Here is an 18953-nt window from a genome sequence, read left to right as displayed (position 1 = left end):
TTGTTGTTGTTGTTGTTGTTGTTGTTGTTGTTGTTGTTGTTGTTGTTGTTGTTGTTGTTGTTGTTGTTGTTGTTGTTGTTGTTGTTGTTGTTGTTGTTGTTGTTGTTGTTTACCTCTCTCTCTCTCTCTCTCTCTCTCTCTCTCTCTCTCTCTCTCTCTCTCTCTCTCTCTCTCTCTCTCTCTCTCTCTCTCTCATCTAAATTCCTTGTTAAGCCTTCTTTTTGTTTTCTTCCGCTCTCCTAATCCTATCTCACCCACATCTTAGTCTATTTCTTCTTCCTTTTTATCCTCTCGCCTCAGTACTCTTGTTAGACCTCCTCTCGCCTCTCCACAGTATATATATTCTTAGTTTCCTTATCGTAGGCGCTGTAATGAATTTTCTGGCGTAATAGAAGATATTTTCAGAACACTCTTCTTTCCTTTTATCCACTTCTTTTGTCTTTATTCTTTTCTATCCCTTACTGACGTCATCCTGGTCCTCTCTTGACTGTTGTGGTGTTTAACCCAAGCACTACTTTTATCTATTTTTTTGAAGCCTCGCACTTCGGATATTTTCAGCCGTGCGTTATTTGCCCTTGGCCTTTGTCTCTCTTCGATAGTTTCAGATAACCGTCACTCTCTCCCTCCTTGTCTCTGTCCCTATTTATAAAACTTCCACGTACGTAGTTCGGTTGATTTAATTTTCAGACGTATCATATTTCCTCACTCCTTTTGTTCTGAAGTTTTTCTCCGCGTCACGCTTCACCTTCATGCATAACTAGATTTATATTTCCACTCGCACTATATTTCGTTACATTCTTCTTTTTTTTATTTCTTTCTCGTCAGGCTTCACATAATGGTGGACAAACTTAAGCTAGTATTCTTGTTTTTTCCCCAGGATTATTTTCAGAGGCTATAATACGCCATTATAAGTCTGCTTCTCATGGATATATACATTTTTTCTACCTTTGAAAGTATTGAATTTTTGTTTGATTATCACTAGAACCATGAAAACACACGCTATAACTTCCACTGCACCCTGTTGAAGGTAGTCGAGATGTCAACATGTTTAATCCTTTCACTGTCGTAGTTTCCTCTCATTTCAATAAAGTGGTCTTGTACAAATGTTGATTATAATTTGAGAGATAAAACAAGTGAAGTGAAGTGAAGAAATAGGCAAGTTTTCAATGCATGTAGTTTAATTTTTGCCTGTAAGATTGACTAATATTACTGAAACGTCACTAACAGTTAAAACCTCTAAAGTGAATACAGTAGTCTTGTACAAATACAGTATAGATAATAATTTTGAGAGATAAAAACGCAAAGCCAAGAAAGTGAACAAACAGCCAAGGTACGTAATTCAATTTTTTACCTATAGGATTGCCAAGTGTTTGCCAAGTGCCACCACCAGTCACAGCGTTAAGAATACAACACTTAGACGCACACTGAAAGACCGTGAAAAGGCGTGAAGTAAAAGCTTTCATTGGAGGTGAGGTGGAGTCTGGACGCCGCTCCTTGATGTTGCCTGCCACACACTCATCCAACATGCCGCGCCCACGCACCCTCTCCTTCCCCCGTCGGTAAATATTAGGTTGGCCGTCACTCTCTACCCATCTGAGGGCGGCCGCCACTGAAGGAGTCTGGCAGCTCAAGGTCTTGTTACTGTTGTTTATCCTCATGACCTAGCCGTGCCTATGTGGGGACGCCCTGACCTGCCCTACGGCGTTTACGGTTTTAGATATCCTACTTCTACCTGGCTCTTAATCTGCCTCTTAATCTACCTGTACCCTGTATACACGTGACTCTTAATCGACCTCTTAATCTACCTGTGTCCTCTATACTCGTGGTTCTTAATTGATATCCTGCCTCTACCTGTGTCCTGCATACACGTGACTCTTAATCTTTACTAAGGTGCTGAACCTTAGGATCCTGTTACTGGTATTGGTTGACTTTACAACAGCAGCAGATCTCGAAGGTTTATTCTTTTCACTGTCTACTACTACTACTACTACTACTACTACTACTACTACAACCACTATCACCACCTACCACCACTACCACTACTCTCCACACTCCAATTCTCCTTACCATAAAAAAAAACCCTTTATCATCACACATTGTTCCCAGGACCATACAACTGCCAAGTCCTCTCTTCTCCCAATCAGCCACGCGCTCCAGGAGAACCCAACGAGACTCTCTCGCATTGAATTCCACGGTTATCAAATGGCTTCTGTTTGCCTTAACTGCTGAGGGGGCTGGGACAGAGTTTCCTTGGGCTTACCTCGATGTGGGCGAAGTAGAGAGCGGCGGCGTAAGGGACTGGCGTGGCGTGTGAGTGCAGAGTGAAGGGGAGAAGCACCACGCACACCAGAAGGTTCGCTACAGCCAGCCACATAAGGTACCTGAGGAAGAGAACGATGCATATTATATACAGTAGTGAATAGCAACTTTCTGGTCCTTGTGAGGCTGTGTATGTAAGGGGTAAGAGGCTTGGTAAAGGGATGAAAGAAGCACCATACACACTAGAAGGTTTGCTACTGCCAGCCGCATAAAGTACCTGAAGAAGGAAACGAAATATATAACATACAGTAGAGAATAGTAACTTTCTGGTCCTTGTATGGGGGATATTGCGACTCAGTGCTTGGTAAGGGACTGAGTAGTAAAACAGATGGTTGAACAAAAGGACAAGGCAGTGCAGCAAAGTCTTAATACAGTATATCCTATTTAATATTTACGATGGAAGGCGTGTCCTTACCAATGGCTGCCACTCTTTTTCTACTGGCACGGAAAAAAATAACGTGAGAGGATGTATACATTACACAACATGGAGCTTTAAAGGATATCATAAAAGAAGAAGCTATCTAACCTATGTCGCAATTTACTCTTATTTGGGAATCTGAGAAGGAATACATTTTGCATCAACACCAAACAGAGTCGGATTAATCTGTTGTAGTACATACTGTGTGGTACATTAGTGCGTCCGTTTCTAATACGAGAGTTAACTGGTATATCCCTTCCTTCATCTCCTGTATATTGACGCAAGTGCAGGAATACCAGAGTTGCAGTATAAGGGATAGAAATCGTAATAAAATATAACATTACATTCCACCAGCGAGAAATATCTAAAATTTTCATGGTTTAATCTTCCCTGTTGTGAAATCTGAAGAAATGAGACGAAAGATTATAAAAAGAACAAAACTACAGATAAGTGAGTGTATCTACCGTCCAACTGCAAGAATTCACGGATGTTCCCCTCCTTTCACCTCACGGAGGCAAACTGGAGACACGTCAAGACTGCGACAAAAAGAGAGTAACAGTGTGCCCTACATCTTCCTCTTACCTGGGATGGAGGGGAGTATCTCAGACTCCATCTTCCATACTGATAAATAATTAGGGCAGGGCGTGGAGGCAACATGTGAAGGGAACGACTAAAACACTTTATATAATGGAGGAAGTGTGTCTGTAACCCTGACGCGGTGACCTGATTTAATATATTACCTTTTTTTTTTTTATTGTGATAAATTTAGTACTTCAGCCCTTCCCTTCCATAATCCTGATGAGATCCTCTGATTTATAATGTCATTACATTTTATTGGTGTTTGCAAACTTGTATACCTCAGCCCTTACCCTTCACGTAGTGATTAATTAAGGAGAGAATATTATTTTGTTCCAAAGTTTTTGACGCCGCTGCAAAGTCTCCTGGTCATGTCGAGAACATCGGTTGTATGGTTTTAGAATTAACTAGTCGATTCGTTAAGTAAAGAGTGACATTAGCGTTGGTTTCTTGTCACGGGTATCTCTATGGAACACCAATAAACTAAACTACTTTTCCCATATATATATTTAACCTACAATCCTCTCCTATTTGTGTAAAGTTTAGCGGAGAACAATAACAGTGACACTAGCGTAGGTTTATTGTCACCATTAACTTAAACTATTATATCTCGTATGTCTATCTAACCTGTAATTCTCTTTAAATTGTGTAAGACTGAGCAGACAGCAGCAAACGTGACACTGATGCTGGAGTTTGTTACGTATATCTTAACAAAACACCAATAACTTAAAGTCCTAGACCATTATTTCCACATGCTTCTACACAAACACATCCCCATTTAATTTTCAGGGTTAGAAGAGAGTAGAGGCCTCCACACATCACCCAAGGACAGGAAGGAAATGAGACTGAAGAGACAGGGGAAGTAAAAAGTTAGATATCTCGTGATGATTCTGGGAAGAACGCCAAACGTGTGGGAGACACGAGAGTCTATTTATGAGATTCTTTGGAAGGCAATAGAAGCCATGGAGGACAACGATGGGAAAGGCTGGTGTTGACACACACACACACACACACACACACAGAGAGAGAGAGAGAGAGAGAGAGAGAGAGAGAGAGAGAGAGAGAGAGAGAGAGAGAGAGAGAGAGAGAGAGAGAGAGAGAGAGAGAGAGAGAGAGAGAGAGAGAGAGAGAGAGAGAGAGACACACAGACAGACAGACAGACAGAGAAACCGATCAACAGAAAGACACACAGACAGACAGACATACAGGAACCGACAGACAAACAGAAATAAAGTTACCGATCGACAAACAGAGAAGAAAAACACAGCCAGACATACAGACAGGCAGATAAATAAAACAAACACGAACAAACACAAACATTTGGAGGGACAACAGAGGAACCAAAAAAATTAAAATTAACTGTGTGTGTGTGTGTGTGTGTGTGTCCTCTGGTTCTCCTTCCTGCCACACAGCTGGGGATGTGGGTGGGGGCGAGGAGAGTAAATAGATGAGTGTTTATCAGTATCTTGTGTCCTTTCCCTTGGGAGACTGAGAAAATCGGGCAAGTAGTAGCAGAAAAAGCAGAATGAAATGGAGGAGGAGGAGGAGGAGATAAAGAAGAAAAAAAAAAGAGAAAACGAAATTCGAGAACTATCACTTGTTTTTTGCTCATCTATTTTTGTTTCAAATGATTCTCTCTCTCTCTCTCTCTCTCTCTCTCTCTCTCTCTCTCTCTCTCTCTCTCTCTCTCTCTCTCTCTCTCTCTCACACACATCTTTCATCACCCTCCAAGCGTCCAGCCTCCTTGGCCTCCATTTCAGCGCCTTCTTCACTCAGTCTCCCTTGATTCAAAGACACGTAATCGACAAAGGCCTGTATCTGGGAGCCCCGCCACCTGACACTATCAACACTTCTCTCCCTGTGAAATTTAGGTGGAAATGTTTTTTTTTTTTTTTTTGTGTGTGTGTGTTCTTCAGGTCTTTCACCTTCTCCTCGCCTGATTCTTCCATTAACGTGTTCCATTTCTTCGTCCTCGCCTTTGTGGAGTATCAAGGTTTTATTGCTTTATTTACCATATTTTCTGGAGTCTCGTGGGATTTGGACTGTGACGACACTGGTTGCTTGTTGGAGTGTGTATATGTTTGGGTCTGTCAGTTTTCCCTCGTCTCTCTCCTTTCCTTTCTTACTATTTTTTTTTTTTTTTTTTTTATCATTTTTCTTTACCTTCACTCATTCGCTCTTGCTCCATTTCCTGCGAGTTTTCTTTCCCCTCAACTTCCTTCACTTAGTGTTTGTCCTACTTCTGCTTCCTACCTTTGTTTGCCTCCTCCTGCTCTTCTTCTTCCTCTCTCTCCTCCTCTTCCTCCTCCTCTTCTTCTCTTAGCTCGTTCTCCTAGTTCCTTTCCTCCTCAGCATCACAAGTCACCTCTCTCTCTCTCTCTCTCTCTCTCTCTCTCTCTCTCTCTCTCTCTCTCTCTCTCTCTCTCTCTATCTATCTATCTATCTAATAGTCGAGGGGAAAGAGTGAGAGAGAGAGAGAGAGAGAGAGAGAGAGAGAGAGAGAGTGTTGTGTGTGTGTGTGTGTGTGTGTGTGTGTGTGTGTGTGTGTGTGTGTGTGTGTGTGTGTGTGTGTGTACTAAAATACGCATAGGGGAGTTTCCAGGAAGAAGCCAACTGTAATTTGAGTCTTTTGTGAAATTTTCTATAACATTGCCTGGGGAACTCCATTTTAATCCAGTTGCTCAGGTGAAAAGATGAGGAAAAGTGACGGAGAGAAGAAAAAAAAATGCAAAGACTAACGACCTTTTGCCGACCTTTTCAACAATGGTCGTAACTTCTCTCGTATTAGAAAGAGTAAGGTTTGTTTGTTTATTTTATTTATTTATTTATTTATTTTTATTTCTTTATCTGTCGTAACTATTATTTGTATATATCTTGCTTTATTCTATTTTTTATTTATTATTATTATTAATAGTAGTAGTAGTAGTAGTAGTAGTAGTAGTAGTAGTAGTAGTAGTAATTTTTTATTTTATTCATTCTCATTACTATTTATTCATTTATCTATATATGCATTTTCATTTATTTTACTTATTTATTTATTCATTTCCTTTCTTCTTTTTTCCTCCCTCTTTTTTTCTTTTTGGAGACCACGGGAAGGACTGACAATAAGTTCGAAATTTCACATCATTCTTCCTTGCGAGTGTCCTCTGTGGTGACGCTGCTCCTTCTGTGCTTCCATGAAAACCTGTTGCTTCGAATCGGGGAATAGAGCGATTACATGTGAATTGGAGCTGGGATATTGGCAAAGGCAACAGCTGACTCTTGGAATACTGATGGGTCCATTCACTTTCCAGGACTAGCAGGTGACTCGGTAAAAGAGAACATTTGTACGAAGAGGAGAGAGGGAAAAGAAATCGGCTCAACAGGCAGACGACATTGAAAAAATATTGGCCCGTAATCTCCCGTATTCTTAATTGCTTTACTTTCTCATAAGGGCAGGTTTCTCAAGGTCAAAGGGATGATTAGTCAGGTTCTCATGTTCTTGCATATTGATAGTGGCAGTAGTAGTAGTAGTAGTAGTAGTAGTAGTAGTAGGAGGAGGAGGAGGAGGAGGAGGAGGAGAAGGAGGAGGAGGAGGAGGAGGTGGTGGTGGTCAGTTATTTCATTAGGCCTTGTCCTTATTCTTCTCTTTCTTTTATTCCTCCTCTTCCTTGCTTTATTTTATACTACTCTATCACACTTAGTTTAGTTTAGTTTAGTTTAGTAGTAGTAGTAGTAGTAGTAGTAGTAGTGAAATAAACAAATTTTCTATATTCCATTGAGTCTTAGTATACGTATCTGCCATTCCTTTCTCTGTTTAATTCTTGTAATATCTCATGAAAACACATTTAATTAAAAATCAAAGTAACTTCTGCTAGTTAACAGTATTGAACATAACACACCAAAATGTTTGAAAATGCTTTGTTCTCTCATCACGACAATTTCCAGAAACCATAGAGATGAATGGTCGGCTTCTCATGGGTTCCTTTTCTCAGTGATAATCCAGAATACTCGTTAATCAATCACCAGGGTCATGATAACATAAAACCCTCTACACATTCCACTAGAGACTTTTCAGAGTAGTGGAGATGGGGCACGTATAGGAGATGCAAAAATAAATATAGGCAGTTTAACACGGGATTATCACATTTTACAAACACTCCATCCTTAACCCTTTCAGTGCAATATGCAACAATTCACAACATTAAAACAATGAATGGAAACTTTATAAGGATCTGTAAGAAAGAAGGAGATAAAATAAAGAATAAATTTTGCAATATATAGTCAATACAATGTTTGGAGGTGATTGATGGAAAAAAAAAAAAAGACCTCCGTTATTAATTAAGGAAAGACGTGCCCAATAACAGTGAGAGAGTTAAAGAATTTCTCACAATGTTAACACTATAATCCCTTTACTTGATACAGTCTTCATTTTAGGGAGGATTTGTATAACTCTGGGGCAATTCCACCGTCTTTTCGTAAGCTTCTGAACCAAACCGCTCCCCATGTTGGTTAGAGCCCGATTAAACAGGAAGGCTGAATAGCTTTTGTTGGTTAGTTAGCAAGCCGAAAAGGATGACTGTGGTACTAGACCTTTGTGCCTCGTATTCACCAATCAATTTCGTGTTTACAGCGTGGAGGGATGTAAGATGTCAAATAGCAATGAAAGTGTTACGATACATGATAAAAAGGCTGAATAGGTTTTGTTGGTTAGTTAGCAAACGAAAGAGTGTGACTGAGGAACCAGTAGATATTTGTGCCTCGTATTTGCCAACTGATTCCGTGTTTACAGCGTGGAAAGACATACCAGACAGTAGTGCAATGGTAAAAAAAAAAAACAAAAAAAAACATTAAGCACACTATATTAGAAATTGTAGCGAAGACCTGGATACAACTGTTGCTATAGCGAGACACTCAAGGTCGGGGAAGCTTCACTTGGAAGACGCTGATCCTTATTGGGTGGACATTACGGCCTGATTGGAAAGATGTGGGCACTGAATGGCCTGTCAGGGGTTTCCGCCTCCCGCTGTTAATCCTGCCCACCGTCACGAACCTGATCAATGTCTCAGTGATAGTGTGCAGTGTACTGAGATGTATTCAGTGATGTGGTGGTCTGTATAGCCAAGGGAAAAGTGATTAGGTCTCCATGAAAGTGCAGTAAAAAAAATAATACTTGAAATGAATGAATGAATGGATGGATGGATGAACGAGACAGCATGGGTTAAAGAAAGGAAAAGAAAGAAAGAAAGAAAGAAGAAAAAAAGAAGAAGAAGAAGAAGAAGAAGAAGAAGCAGAAGAAGAACAACAAGAACAAGAACAAGAAGGAGGGAGCAGCTAAAATAAGGACTCTTCCAGCAACAAACATAAAATGCGTGTGTTCATTTAGTGGACAGAGAATTGGGGCAAGATCCAAGCCATCACAGCTAACGAGAAACACGACTAATCCCCAATACTTTCTTTCACTCCTATTTTACGTTCTCTCATTCCTCCTCCTTGCAGACTTTTCTCAGTATTTTACTCTTTCACCTCCTCCTCCTCTTTTCAATCCCCCCTGCTCATCTTCTCCTGTCATTCTCTAAAAAAAAGACAGCACGTCCCTGAAAGCCCAGACTAAGTGTGTGTGTGTGTGTGTGTGTGTGTGTGTGTGTGTGTGTAATCAGGAAGTGGAATTTGTCTTTTCGTTATTTTTTCTCTTTCTTCTCTCCTTTTTTGAGGGACGCAGGTGGATACTATTAAATAAAGGAAGAGGAAGAAGACGAGATGTTCTAAGAGTCCTGAGAAATAGTGAATAGCTCTGCTCTTCAGTTTTCTTTTTTTACTTCGTCAATACAAGACAGACAGACAGACAGACAGAGAAATAAAACGACAGACAGACAGAACGACAAATAGACAGACATAACGACAGACAAACGAGAAACAAACAGAAAGACTGAGACAGAGACAGGCAGATAGACAGACAAACAGACAAATCGACAGAAGGAGAGACAAACATACAAAAAGATAGACAAAAGACAGAACGACAGACAGAAAGACAGACAAACAAATAAACAAATACAGTCAGTCAAACACATAGACAGACAGACAAACAAATAAACGGACGGAAAGACAAATATCAAGAGGGGGAGAGACAAAAGCCAGTGTATCAGAAGAGAAAGTAGAAAATACACAAACGTCAAATAACAAGGAAAACAAACGAACGAGTCAACACAAATGCATTTTTAAACAAGAGCCACAGGAAGTGACACAAATAACGGTGGTCCACATCAGAGAGAGAGAGAGAGAGAGAGAGAGAGAGAGAGAGAGAGAGAGAGAGAGAGAGAGAGAGAGAGAGAGAGAGAGAGAGAGAGAGAGAGAGAGAGAGAGAGAGAGAGAGAGAGAGAGAATGAAATAGCCCCGAAAAATTTACTTGAAAAGCGAGACGAATTGAATAAAAAGAAACGGTTAAACATGTAGGCCAAAATAAACAACTAAACAAACTAAATAAATAAAAAAAAAGCTTGAAAAAATAAAATAAAAATGGAAAATATGAGAAAAATGCAGCAAAACACACACACACACACACACACACACACACACACACACACACACAAAAATATTGCTGCTTGGTACTGTGTTATCAAACTTTGTATTATCTAATAAGCCGCATGTAGTGAATATATGAGGAGGAGGAGGAGGAGGAGGAGGAGGAGGAGGAGGAGGAGAAAAGAAGGAAAAGAAGAAGAGGAAAAAGACGAAGACGAAGACGAAAAAGAGCAAGAACAAGAACAAGAACAAGAACAAGAAGAACAAGAACAAGAAGAGCGGAAGAAGGGGGAAGAGGAGGAGAAAAAAAATATGAGGAACAGAAGAACAGTATTCTAGATCCCGTCATCAGAATCAAAACAAATCACTGAAGGAAGGAACCATCGTTTAGTAACCATCTAAGCTGCCAGTATACAAGGGTCATTGTCACAGTTTCCTTATGAAGACCAGACAACTCGCTCTGCTGACTTCTTCATCCCTTCCATTGGCGAACTTAACAACTCCCATCCTGGTTCTGTCGGGAGGGAAAGAAGGAGGGAGTCTTTTGTGGTGTTGTGGGAGTCTTGCCTCTGTCTCGCCAGTTCATGATGTGATTCTAGGCTCTTTTGTTTTTTTATTGTCTATATTTTCGTCTTTTGTTTTTATTCCCTTTCTCTTATCTGCTGAAATTGATAGATTATTTGCTTGGCTTCAATCAGTTCAAATGGAAAAGATTCATTACAATCCAGTCTAATATTTTCTTCTCTTTTAGTTCTACTGTTTCTTTACTGTCTATATTTTCGTCTTTGTTTATATTATTTTTTTTTTTATTATCTCCCAAAAAAATATTAATTATTTTTTTCACTTCTTCAATGTTTGCATTATCAAGTAGAAAGTCCAATCATATTTTCTTTTTCAGCTCTCCTATTTCTTTACTGTCTATATTTTCGTCGTTCTTTCTATTCTCTTATCTCTTATCTGTCAAAAGTTAAAGATTAGTCCCTTAACTTCTTCACTGTTTGTGTTATTGACTAGAAAAGAACCAAATATATTTTTTTCTTTCTTCATATGGATGTTATAATCTGTCAGAGACCAAAACGTGATGGAAGGAAAAGTCCAATAGGGATATGACAGCGACTCCATCAGGCCAAGTCGTCCTTGTCAGTCAGGGTCACTCACTTAATCCTTTCACTCCGATACGCAACCATTCAAAGCACTAGAAATAATGTATGAAATTTTTATAAGCATCTACAAGACAGAAAGACATTAGAAATAATATATTTTGGAATTTCTTGCCAGTACAATGTTTGGAAATGACTATAAACAAGAAAAGATGTTTTAGAGTATTTAGTAATTAAAAAATATGTGGCAAATAGCAGTGAAAGAGCTAAACGTTGTAATCTGTCACGGGGCAAAACGTTAGGGCAGAAAACGTCCAGAGGGAGAATGTGACCATGACTCGTGACTCCATTATTCTAGATCGTTTTTGTCAAAGTTGGCATTACCTACTTAAACGTTGGAATCTGTCAGGATCCAAACATCTAGTGGGAAATATAACTAGTGACTCCATTATATCACAGTCACAATTCGCACCACTTACTTAAACGTTGGAATCTGTCAAGAGGCAAAACGTTAGAAGAGAAAACGTTTTGACTCAATAATACCAGTTCGTCATTGTCAAGGTCCCCATCACTTACTTAAAGGTCGGGCCGCGGAGGGAAGGTCTACTCAGCACCACTAGGTTGAGTACATTGGTCAGGATGCCGAAGCTGATAATGACTGGCGCCACCACGCTGTAGGCGATGTGGCCCATGTACTGGATCTCAGGACTCAGATCTTTCTCCACCACGCCATCCACCACGCCCTCCGCGCCCACACCCACCACCTCCATGCTTCCTGGTACGCCGCCTTCACCCTCGTCCCGGCTCACGTTTGTCATGTCCTGCGGAAGAGCGGAAAAAAGATTATTAAGAATTGTGAGTGTTCAGATGCAAAACAAACTCTTTGGAATGAATCTAGAGGAAGATTTAAAGATGGAGAATGTACAATCTATAAGAAAAAGGAAGAGGAAATATTAGAGCATTTCATCATATTGTATGAAAATTAGAGTCATTAGAAAAATAAAAAAAATAGCTTATACAAATCCACACTGGGAATGAAATACTGCTTGTTAAAACATCTACTTAAGAAGGTAAAGAAAATATAAACCATATGTGAAAGAACAATAGAAAAGGATAAAGAAGGAACAGCTGGAACACATCAATAAACCAGAAAAAAAGCATCGATTTGCGCTGCCACTAAAAAGGAAAAAGAAATTTATCACCAGCAACAGAGACTTTAGTAGCCGTGGAGGAGGGAGAGGTGGTGACGAAACAGAGGAACAGAGTATTAGGTTACATGTAGCCTGCTGAACGGTAACGAACCAGATACTAACGAAGTAACTAGGAAAGGTAACCTAACTCTTCTAAGAATCTAACTTGTATAAAAAGTGAACGGATAAGTGAGAAGGCCTTCCCGCCCCTCCCTCTCCCACACACTCTACAGGCGAGAAAACAACGTAATCGGCAGTGTTTGTTGAAGAAAAGCTAATCTTTTGACTGCCATGAATTCTCAAGTTAGATCAAATGTTGTGTTGTGGATTTACGTAGAGTTTAAATTCAAGACGCCAATAACAGCAGGAGTGAATGATGCAATAAATGGAATCTTCTAGAGCCTGTTATTTGATTCTGGCACTCTACATCGTCCAAGGTTACTCAAAGTTAAACGTTCGTCATTATTCGTCTCATGTTAACAAATCAACTAGAGATTTTTTTAAGAAATCTTCTTACCTGCATATTTACTTGTAAACTTAAGATGATTATGCATTTGCAGATTAGGATAATTACGCCTTTTATTTATTATTATTTTTTTTTATGTCCAGTGCATATTCATAACTTTTTTTTTTTTTTTGTTTTTACGGGATATCCATGGAAACGTCGTGGGTATTATTAACGAATATCACATCTGTAATAGTACCCAAAGCAGTGGTTCCCAAACTTTTTCTGCGTGATGCCCGATTTAACAAGCCACATGAAGCGTGTTATCCCTCTCATAATAATGTTGTCAATATTGATATATATGGCTAAATTAAAACAATAGAGATATTTCCTTTCATTTATTGTCTCTGAACATTTTACATCACTATTGATCATTGCGAAAGACATCAAGAACATTATTATCATCAGTCAGTGGGATGGAGGGAGTTGCATGCTTGAAGCCGTGCTGGACACGTGGTGATCAGGTTTGCTGAGTGACTGTGTCACTTATATAACGATTCGTCTGTCTGTCTGTCTGTCTATCTGCCAACTCTCTCTCTCTCTCTCTCTCTCTCTCTCTCTCTCTCTCTCTCTCTCTCTCTCTCATAATCATAATCTAAAACAGCTTTATACTTGCAATACCTTTACAAATTCTTGAAGGGCTTAATAAGCTTTAGTCAAAAATTTTCCAATTCTTCGCTTACAGAAAGAAAACATGGATAACAGCTTTACTTTCTCCTCCCACGACAGAGTTCGTAATGCACGAATTTATTCTGCAGCTGATCTTCCTCAGCTTGCCTCAGTCCGTCCCGGCTCACAGTATCCTTCAACATTGCATTTTTTCAAACATTTTAGCTCCTTATCTTCACTACTTTTAAGTCTCTACTGCTAAAAGTAATATTGATTTACGCACGAACAAATATTTTTTTCGGAAAGAAACTCGTAGGACGCTCAGAGGAAAGTTTCCCCAGAGGAAAATTTGTCGACTCACTGATTAACTGATTTTTTTTCTCACATCACTCAATGTCATTTTTTGGTTTGCCAGCGACGATTTTCTATTCGGATCAAAATTAAATGCTGTTGATGAAATTATTTCGGCCAAAATTGAATGCAGGCCGTGGCGGACTTGGGAGACGTACAGAAGGGGAAGGTGGCTGCCTGGTCCCGCCTGGGGCCCAAGGCAGAGGCCTTGCAGCAGGTTCTTCTCTTCCTGTGCTGTCTCCAGCTCAGACAATAATCGTCCACTTCCATACCTTGCACTAGGCAAGAGGTTGCCATAAGCAAGGAAATACGGACTACCATTTAACAGATAGGGCCACAAGGGGGGGTCCTTAAGGGGAGATAAGGGCTCCTTCTATTGTCTGGTGAATGGTGTGTACGGGTTCCTTGATTATGGTGATCCCGGGCTGAACAGCTCGCCATGAGTGAGGGCACGCTGTGCGCCATGCGCCGGACACTGGCAGCAGGGGGCGTCTTCTAAGGGGAGAGGAGGGCGCTCTTCACGACGGTGTTTGGAGAGTGGCGTGTGGCGGGTCTTTGCTCATGGCGAGTCCGTGTGAGAGTGTGGAAGGTTGCCACGCCGCAGCCTGCACACCGGGTTGGCCCTTAGAGGACAAAGGGCTTGTCTAGACCTAGGATAAGATCCTAAATCGCCGCATCACTATCGCCGCATCGCTATCGCTTATCGCCGCATCATTATCATCGCATCGCTGTCGCATATCGCCGCATCTCTATCGTATATCGCCACATCGCTATCATCGCATCACTATCGTGTATCGCCGCATCGCTATCATCGCATCGCTATCGCATATCGCCGCATCGCTATCGTGTATCGCCGCATCGCTATCATCGCATCGCTATCGCATATCGCCGCATCGCTATCGCATATCGCCGCATCGCTATCGTGTATCGCCGCATCGCTATTGTATATCGCCGCATCGCTATTGTATATCGCCGCATCGCTATCGTGTATCGCCGCATCGCTATTGTATATCGCCGCATCGCTATTGTATATCGCCGCATCGCTATTGTGTATCGCCGCATCGCTATCGTGTATCGCCGCATCGCTATCGTGTCTCGCCGCATCGCTATCGTGTCTCGCCGCATCGCTATCGTGTATCGTCGCATCGCTATTGTATATCGCCGCATCGCTATCGTGTCTCGCCGCATCGCTATCGTGTCTCGCCGCATCGCTATCGTGTCTCGCCGCATCGCTATCGTGTATCGCCGCATCGCTATCGTGTATCGTCGCATCGCTATTGTATATCGCCGCATCGCTATCGTGTATCGCCGCATCGCTATCGTGTATCGTCGCATCCCGCATCGCTATCGTGTATCGCCGCATCACTATTATATATATCGCCGCTTCGCTATCGTGTATCGCCGCATCGCTATTATATATCGCCGCATCGCTATCGTGTATCGCCGCATCGCTATCATTGCATCGCTATCGTGTCTCGCCGCATCGCTATCGTGTATCGCCGCATCGCTATCGCATATCGTCGCATCGCTATCGCAGCATCGTTGTCGGTTATCGCAGCGTCGCTATCGCCTATCGTCGCTTCGCAATCTGCGTTTGCCAAACTGCTATCGTTAAATAAATTTCGTTATCGTTATCATCTTCAACATCACTATCATTACTACTACTACTACTACTACTATTACCATCACCATCACTACTATTTTCATTATTAATATTATCATCATCCTTATTATTGTCGTTGCTGTTATTGCTACAAGTATTTTTATTTTTCTAAGGCATGAGGTGATTCAGTTCTGAATACCTTTGCGTGGTGAGTGCAGCGGTCACAGGTGAGTGGCGTCCAGGGGTTTGTAACGAGTCCCGGGCGTACTTGACGTGATTTCTTTAACTTTTGTGTTGGGGAGTAATCAGGAGAGGACAAGGACTCAACATGATAAGAGCAATGCAATGTTACACTCGTCCACACCTTTATACTTTAACTCTCTCTTTAATCTCACGCCCACCACGTATCCTACTGCCACTTCTTATCACACTTCCTTCGAGGCTTAATTCATTCATAGATCTCATAATCGTGCGATGCGTATAAATAATTTTGTCAGTACATTGTGTTCCGTAATGTAAACCTTTATGAAGATGCTTGGCTCAGCAACACGTTTTAGAAGGAAACTTTTAGGGAAATTACTGATAAATAAGACATGGTGCTAGATTAAGTAATTTCAAGATAATTAATTTACTGATTATTACTACATTAAATATTTATTTCTTTATATACAAATGCATGTTTAAGTGTATATCTTGTAAGTTTTTCCTGCATATCCTTATGCATATACCTTCATGCACATAGCGCAACAGCTAGAAAAAAATAAATAAATAAATGCAACGAACTTCAGAAAAAAATAAATAAATAAATTGCCTACCTCACCTTCATGTACAGCTTCGGAAGACTGAATTGAAATATTACAAAACGAAATAATAATTTCTCAATAATTTCTCAATTCCAGTAAAAGACAAGACACTTTAGGAATTTGCCGTCCACTTTACTGTCACACGGATTCGCTAAAATCACCAGAGTGTTTATCTTCATCACAAAGAATCCAAGTTAAAAGAATTTCGAGATATTGACATTTTTAATTAATTTTACTTAAATGTATTTGTTGGATATCCTGGAGGAGGAGGAGGAGGAGGAGGAGAACAAGAAACAGCAACAGCAACAGCAACAGCAACAGCAGGGGAATGAGAAAGAGGAGGAGCGGAAAGAGCACCAGCAGGAGAACAATAAAAAGTAGGAGGAGGAGGAGGAGCGGAAGAAAAGGAGGAAGAGAAAGCGGAACAAACCATTTCTGGATAGTGGGGAGAAAAGCACAAGAGAACGAACTTATGTGAGAAATAAAAGCGACGGTATTAATTTACTCCAATATACATTTCAATTGAAGGAGAAAAATGAATCACCACATTTTCAGTGGCACAATTCTTTCTGTCAAGACATCAATTTTCCGTGAGAATGAAAGAGCTGGATTTTATGAGACAGACTTTTTTTTCACATTCCTACACGCATACAACAAAAACTAAACCCTACACTTATAAAACTAAAGATTTGTGTAAAATTTATCCATACACTATACAGCAAAATCTGAAGCTCAGTCCATTTATATTAATACATGAAGCTAAAATTGAAATCTTAATTTTTATCCAAATTCGAACTAGACTAAAGCCGGGTCCAGCTTTTTCCAAATATTGAACCAAAGCTAGTCTCGCATTATATTTAAACTTACAGTTAAAAGTTAGCTAGTCTCGTCCACTTTTATCCAGATATATAAATAAAATACAGCCGTGTTTATCCAAATCATCCAACTTTATAACCAAACCAAAGTCTCATCCAACTGCATCCAAATCCATGACTAAGAATACAGTCCTATCTCTATTCAAATTCATCACTGAACAAATTCCCACCAATCATTTATCCAAATATTATGGTTAAAAATCAAACCTTTTATCCAAATCTATAACTACAAACCTCAGTTGGATTTTACCCATACCTACAACAACAATAACAAACTAAATAAATAAATAAATAGATAAATAAGTAAATAAATACACCGAAGTAAGCCCGTCCTAACTTCATCCCTGATCTAAAGCTAAATTGATAACAGCATACATGACATTCCCGATAGAATTAACATGAAGATACAAAAGAGCGGAAGGAACTGGCTGCACTAAATGATTCACCTAGTGAATCTCACGGACAGGTGCACTTCAAAGGGTCGTTTACCTGCCAACACGCAAACACCTGACTAACGAACCGAAATTGCTGGGAAATTACGCTGCATTTGTGAATTACTGTGGAAAAAATGGATGCGACGTGAAGGCTTATGTTGTATTGTGTTTGTTTGTTTGTTTGTTTGTTTGGTTGTTTGTTTGGTTGTTGTTGTTGTTGTTCTTGTTGTTGTTGTTGTTATCAATTCAAAAAAGCATAGTTGGAATATCAAGGAGAGGAAGAGGAGGAGGAGGAGGAGGAGGAGGAGGAGGAGGAGGAGGAGGAGGAGGAGGAGGAGGAGGAGGAGGAGGAAGGAAGGAAGAAGGAAGAAGGAAGAGAAAGAGAGAGGAAGAGAAAGAGGAAGAACAAAAAGAAGAACAAAAAAAAAACAAGAAGAATAACAAGAAGCTGAAACAGAAGGAAAAAAAAAAAACGATAATGACAATAACGATGAGAGAGAAAAAAAAAAGAACATCCAATCGAGTGTCTTGTCAAACTTCACCTCACTGCCGACAAAAACCCCAACTGGAGGGAATTAAGAAGTTTCCGGCACCATTTCTTCTGGCAGTTCCTTTCCTTTTATCTGACAAGGAAGCGTTGGTGCACAAACGTCTTAAAAAAAAAAAAAAAAAAAAGCTTCGGGCGTCAAACTTGAGGCTCGGAGTTGGAGGCATTCTAGAGGTGACTTTCTCATTTAAGCATCTCGAGCGTTCTTCAGAAAAGTTACGAGAGAGGCGGGCGGGTTCATGATAACAATACACAGGAATGGAGCGACGGAACCGTGATTGAAAAAACAAGGGCGAATTTACCAGACAGAGAGAGAGAGAGAGAGAGAGAGAGAGAGAGATGGGGGTGGCGGGAGAGACGATGCTAAAGTTTTGAAGACTGTAGGAAGAATAAAAAAAAAAAAGCACAAGTGTTCAGGAAAGCAGTTGACTAAAGAAAGAAGACTAGATGGTAAATGACTGAAAGAATGAAGCCGAAAAAATGACGAAAACTTAAAAGACGAGACAAGAAGAAGAAAGAAGAGGAAGACGAGGAAGGTGAAAATTAAAAAACGAGAGAATAACACCAAAACAAGAAAGATATACTGAAGCATACAAGACATAAAGGAAAGAAGAGGAGGGAAATGATGAAGGCCCCAAAGAAACAAGAAAAATAAGAGAGGTAGGCGAAGAGGAAGATAATTCAAGAAAGAGAGAATAATACCAAAAGAAGGAAGATATATTGAAGCACATAAGACATAAATAAGAGAAGAGGAGGGAAATAATGAAGACCTCAAAAGAATAATTCCAAACTAAGGGAAATACGCAAAAAAAAAAAATCAAACAGAAAACGAAGAAAAACGCGTCTTGAGGGAAACACACTGGCAAACGAGAGGAAAGAAGACAACGGGAAAGAGGAGAAAGGTGACACGCATCGATTCACAAGGACGAACTGGAGGTGGAGTTATTCCCCTCCTCCACTCTCTCTCTCTCTCTCTCTCTCTCTCTCCCTCCCTTGCAGCTCACCGCACTGCCGCCTTCTGGGAAAACAACAATCTCTCTCTGCCTCCAGGCGTGTTGTACGCTGTCGATTTCTTGTAGTCATTTCTTTCTCTACTTCAGGCTCTGCGACGCGGAGTTTTCA

At 40.4% G+C, this 18953-nt stretch overlaps 1 protein-coding gene across 5 annotated transcripts in view; it reads right to left on the bottom strand.

Annotated features, from left to right (window-relative positions):
• Positions 1-18953, bottom strand: part of LOC135109165 (probable G-protein coupled receptor AH9.1) — a 195828-nt gene that overhangs the window by 9734 nt on the left and 167141 nt on the right. For all 5 annotated transcript variants that reach the window (XM_064020299.1, XM_064020301.1, XM_064020300.1 and 2 more), the window contains 2 exons: positions 11491-11735; positions 2261-2381 (listed from right to left, as the gene is read on the bottom strand). In XM_064020299.1, the coding sequence (XP_063876369.1) occupies positions 2261-2381; positions 11491-11735 (366 nt within the window). The remainder of the gene's footprint in view (positions 1-2260; positions 2382-11490; positions 11736-18953) is intronic.

This window comes from Scylla paramamosain, chromosome 18 (assembly GCF_035594125.1).
Source record: "Scylla paramamosain isolate STU-SP2022 chromosome 18, ASM3559412v1, whole genome shotgun sequence".
NCBI lineage: Eukaryota > Metazoa > Arthropoda > Malacostraca > Decapoda > Portunidae > Scylla > Scylla paramamosain.
The sequence above is the reverse complement of the archived record's forward strand: the minus strand, read 5'-3'. Positions and strand labels throughout refer to the sequence as shown.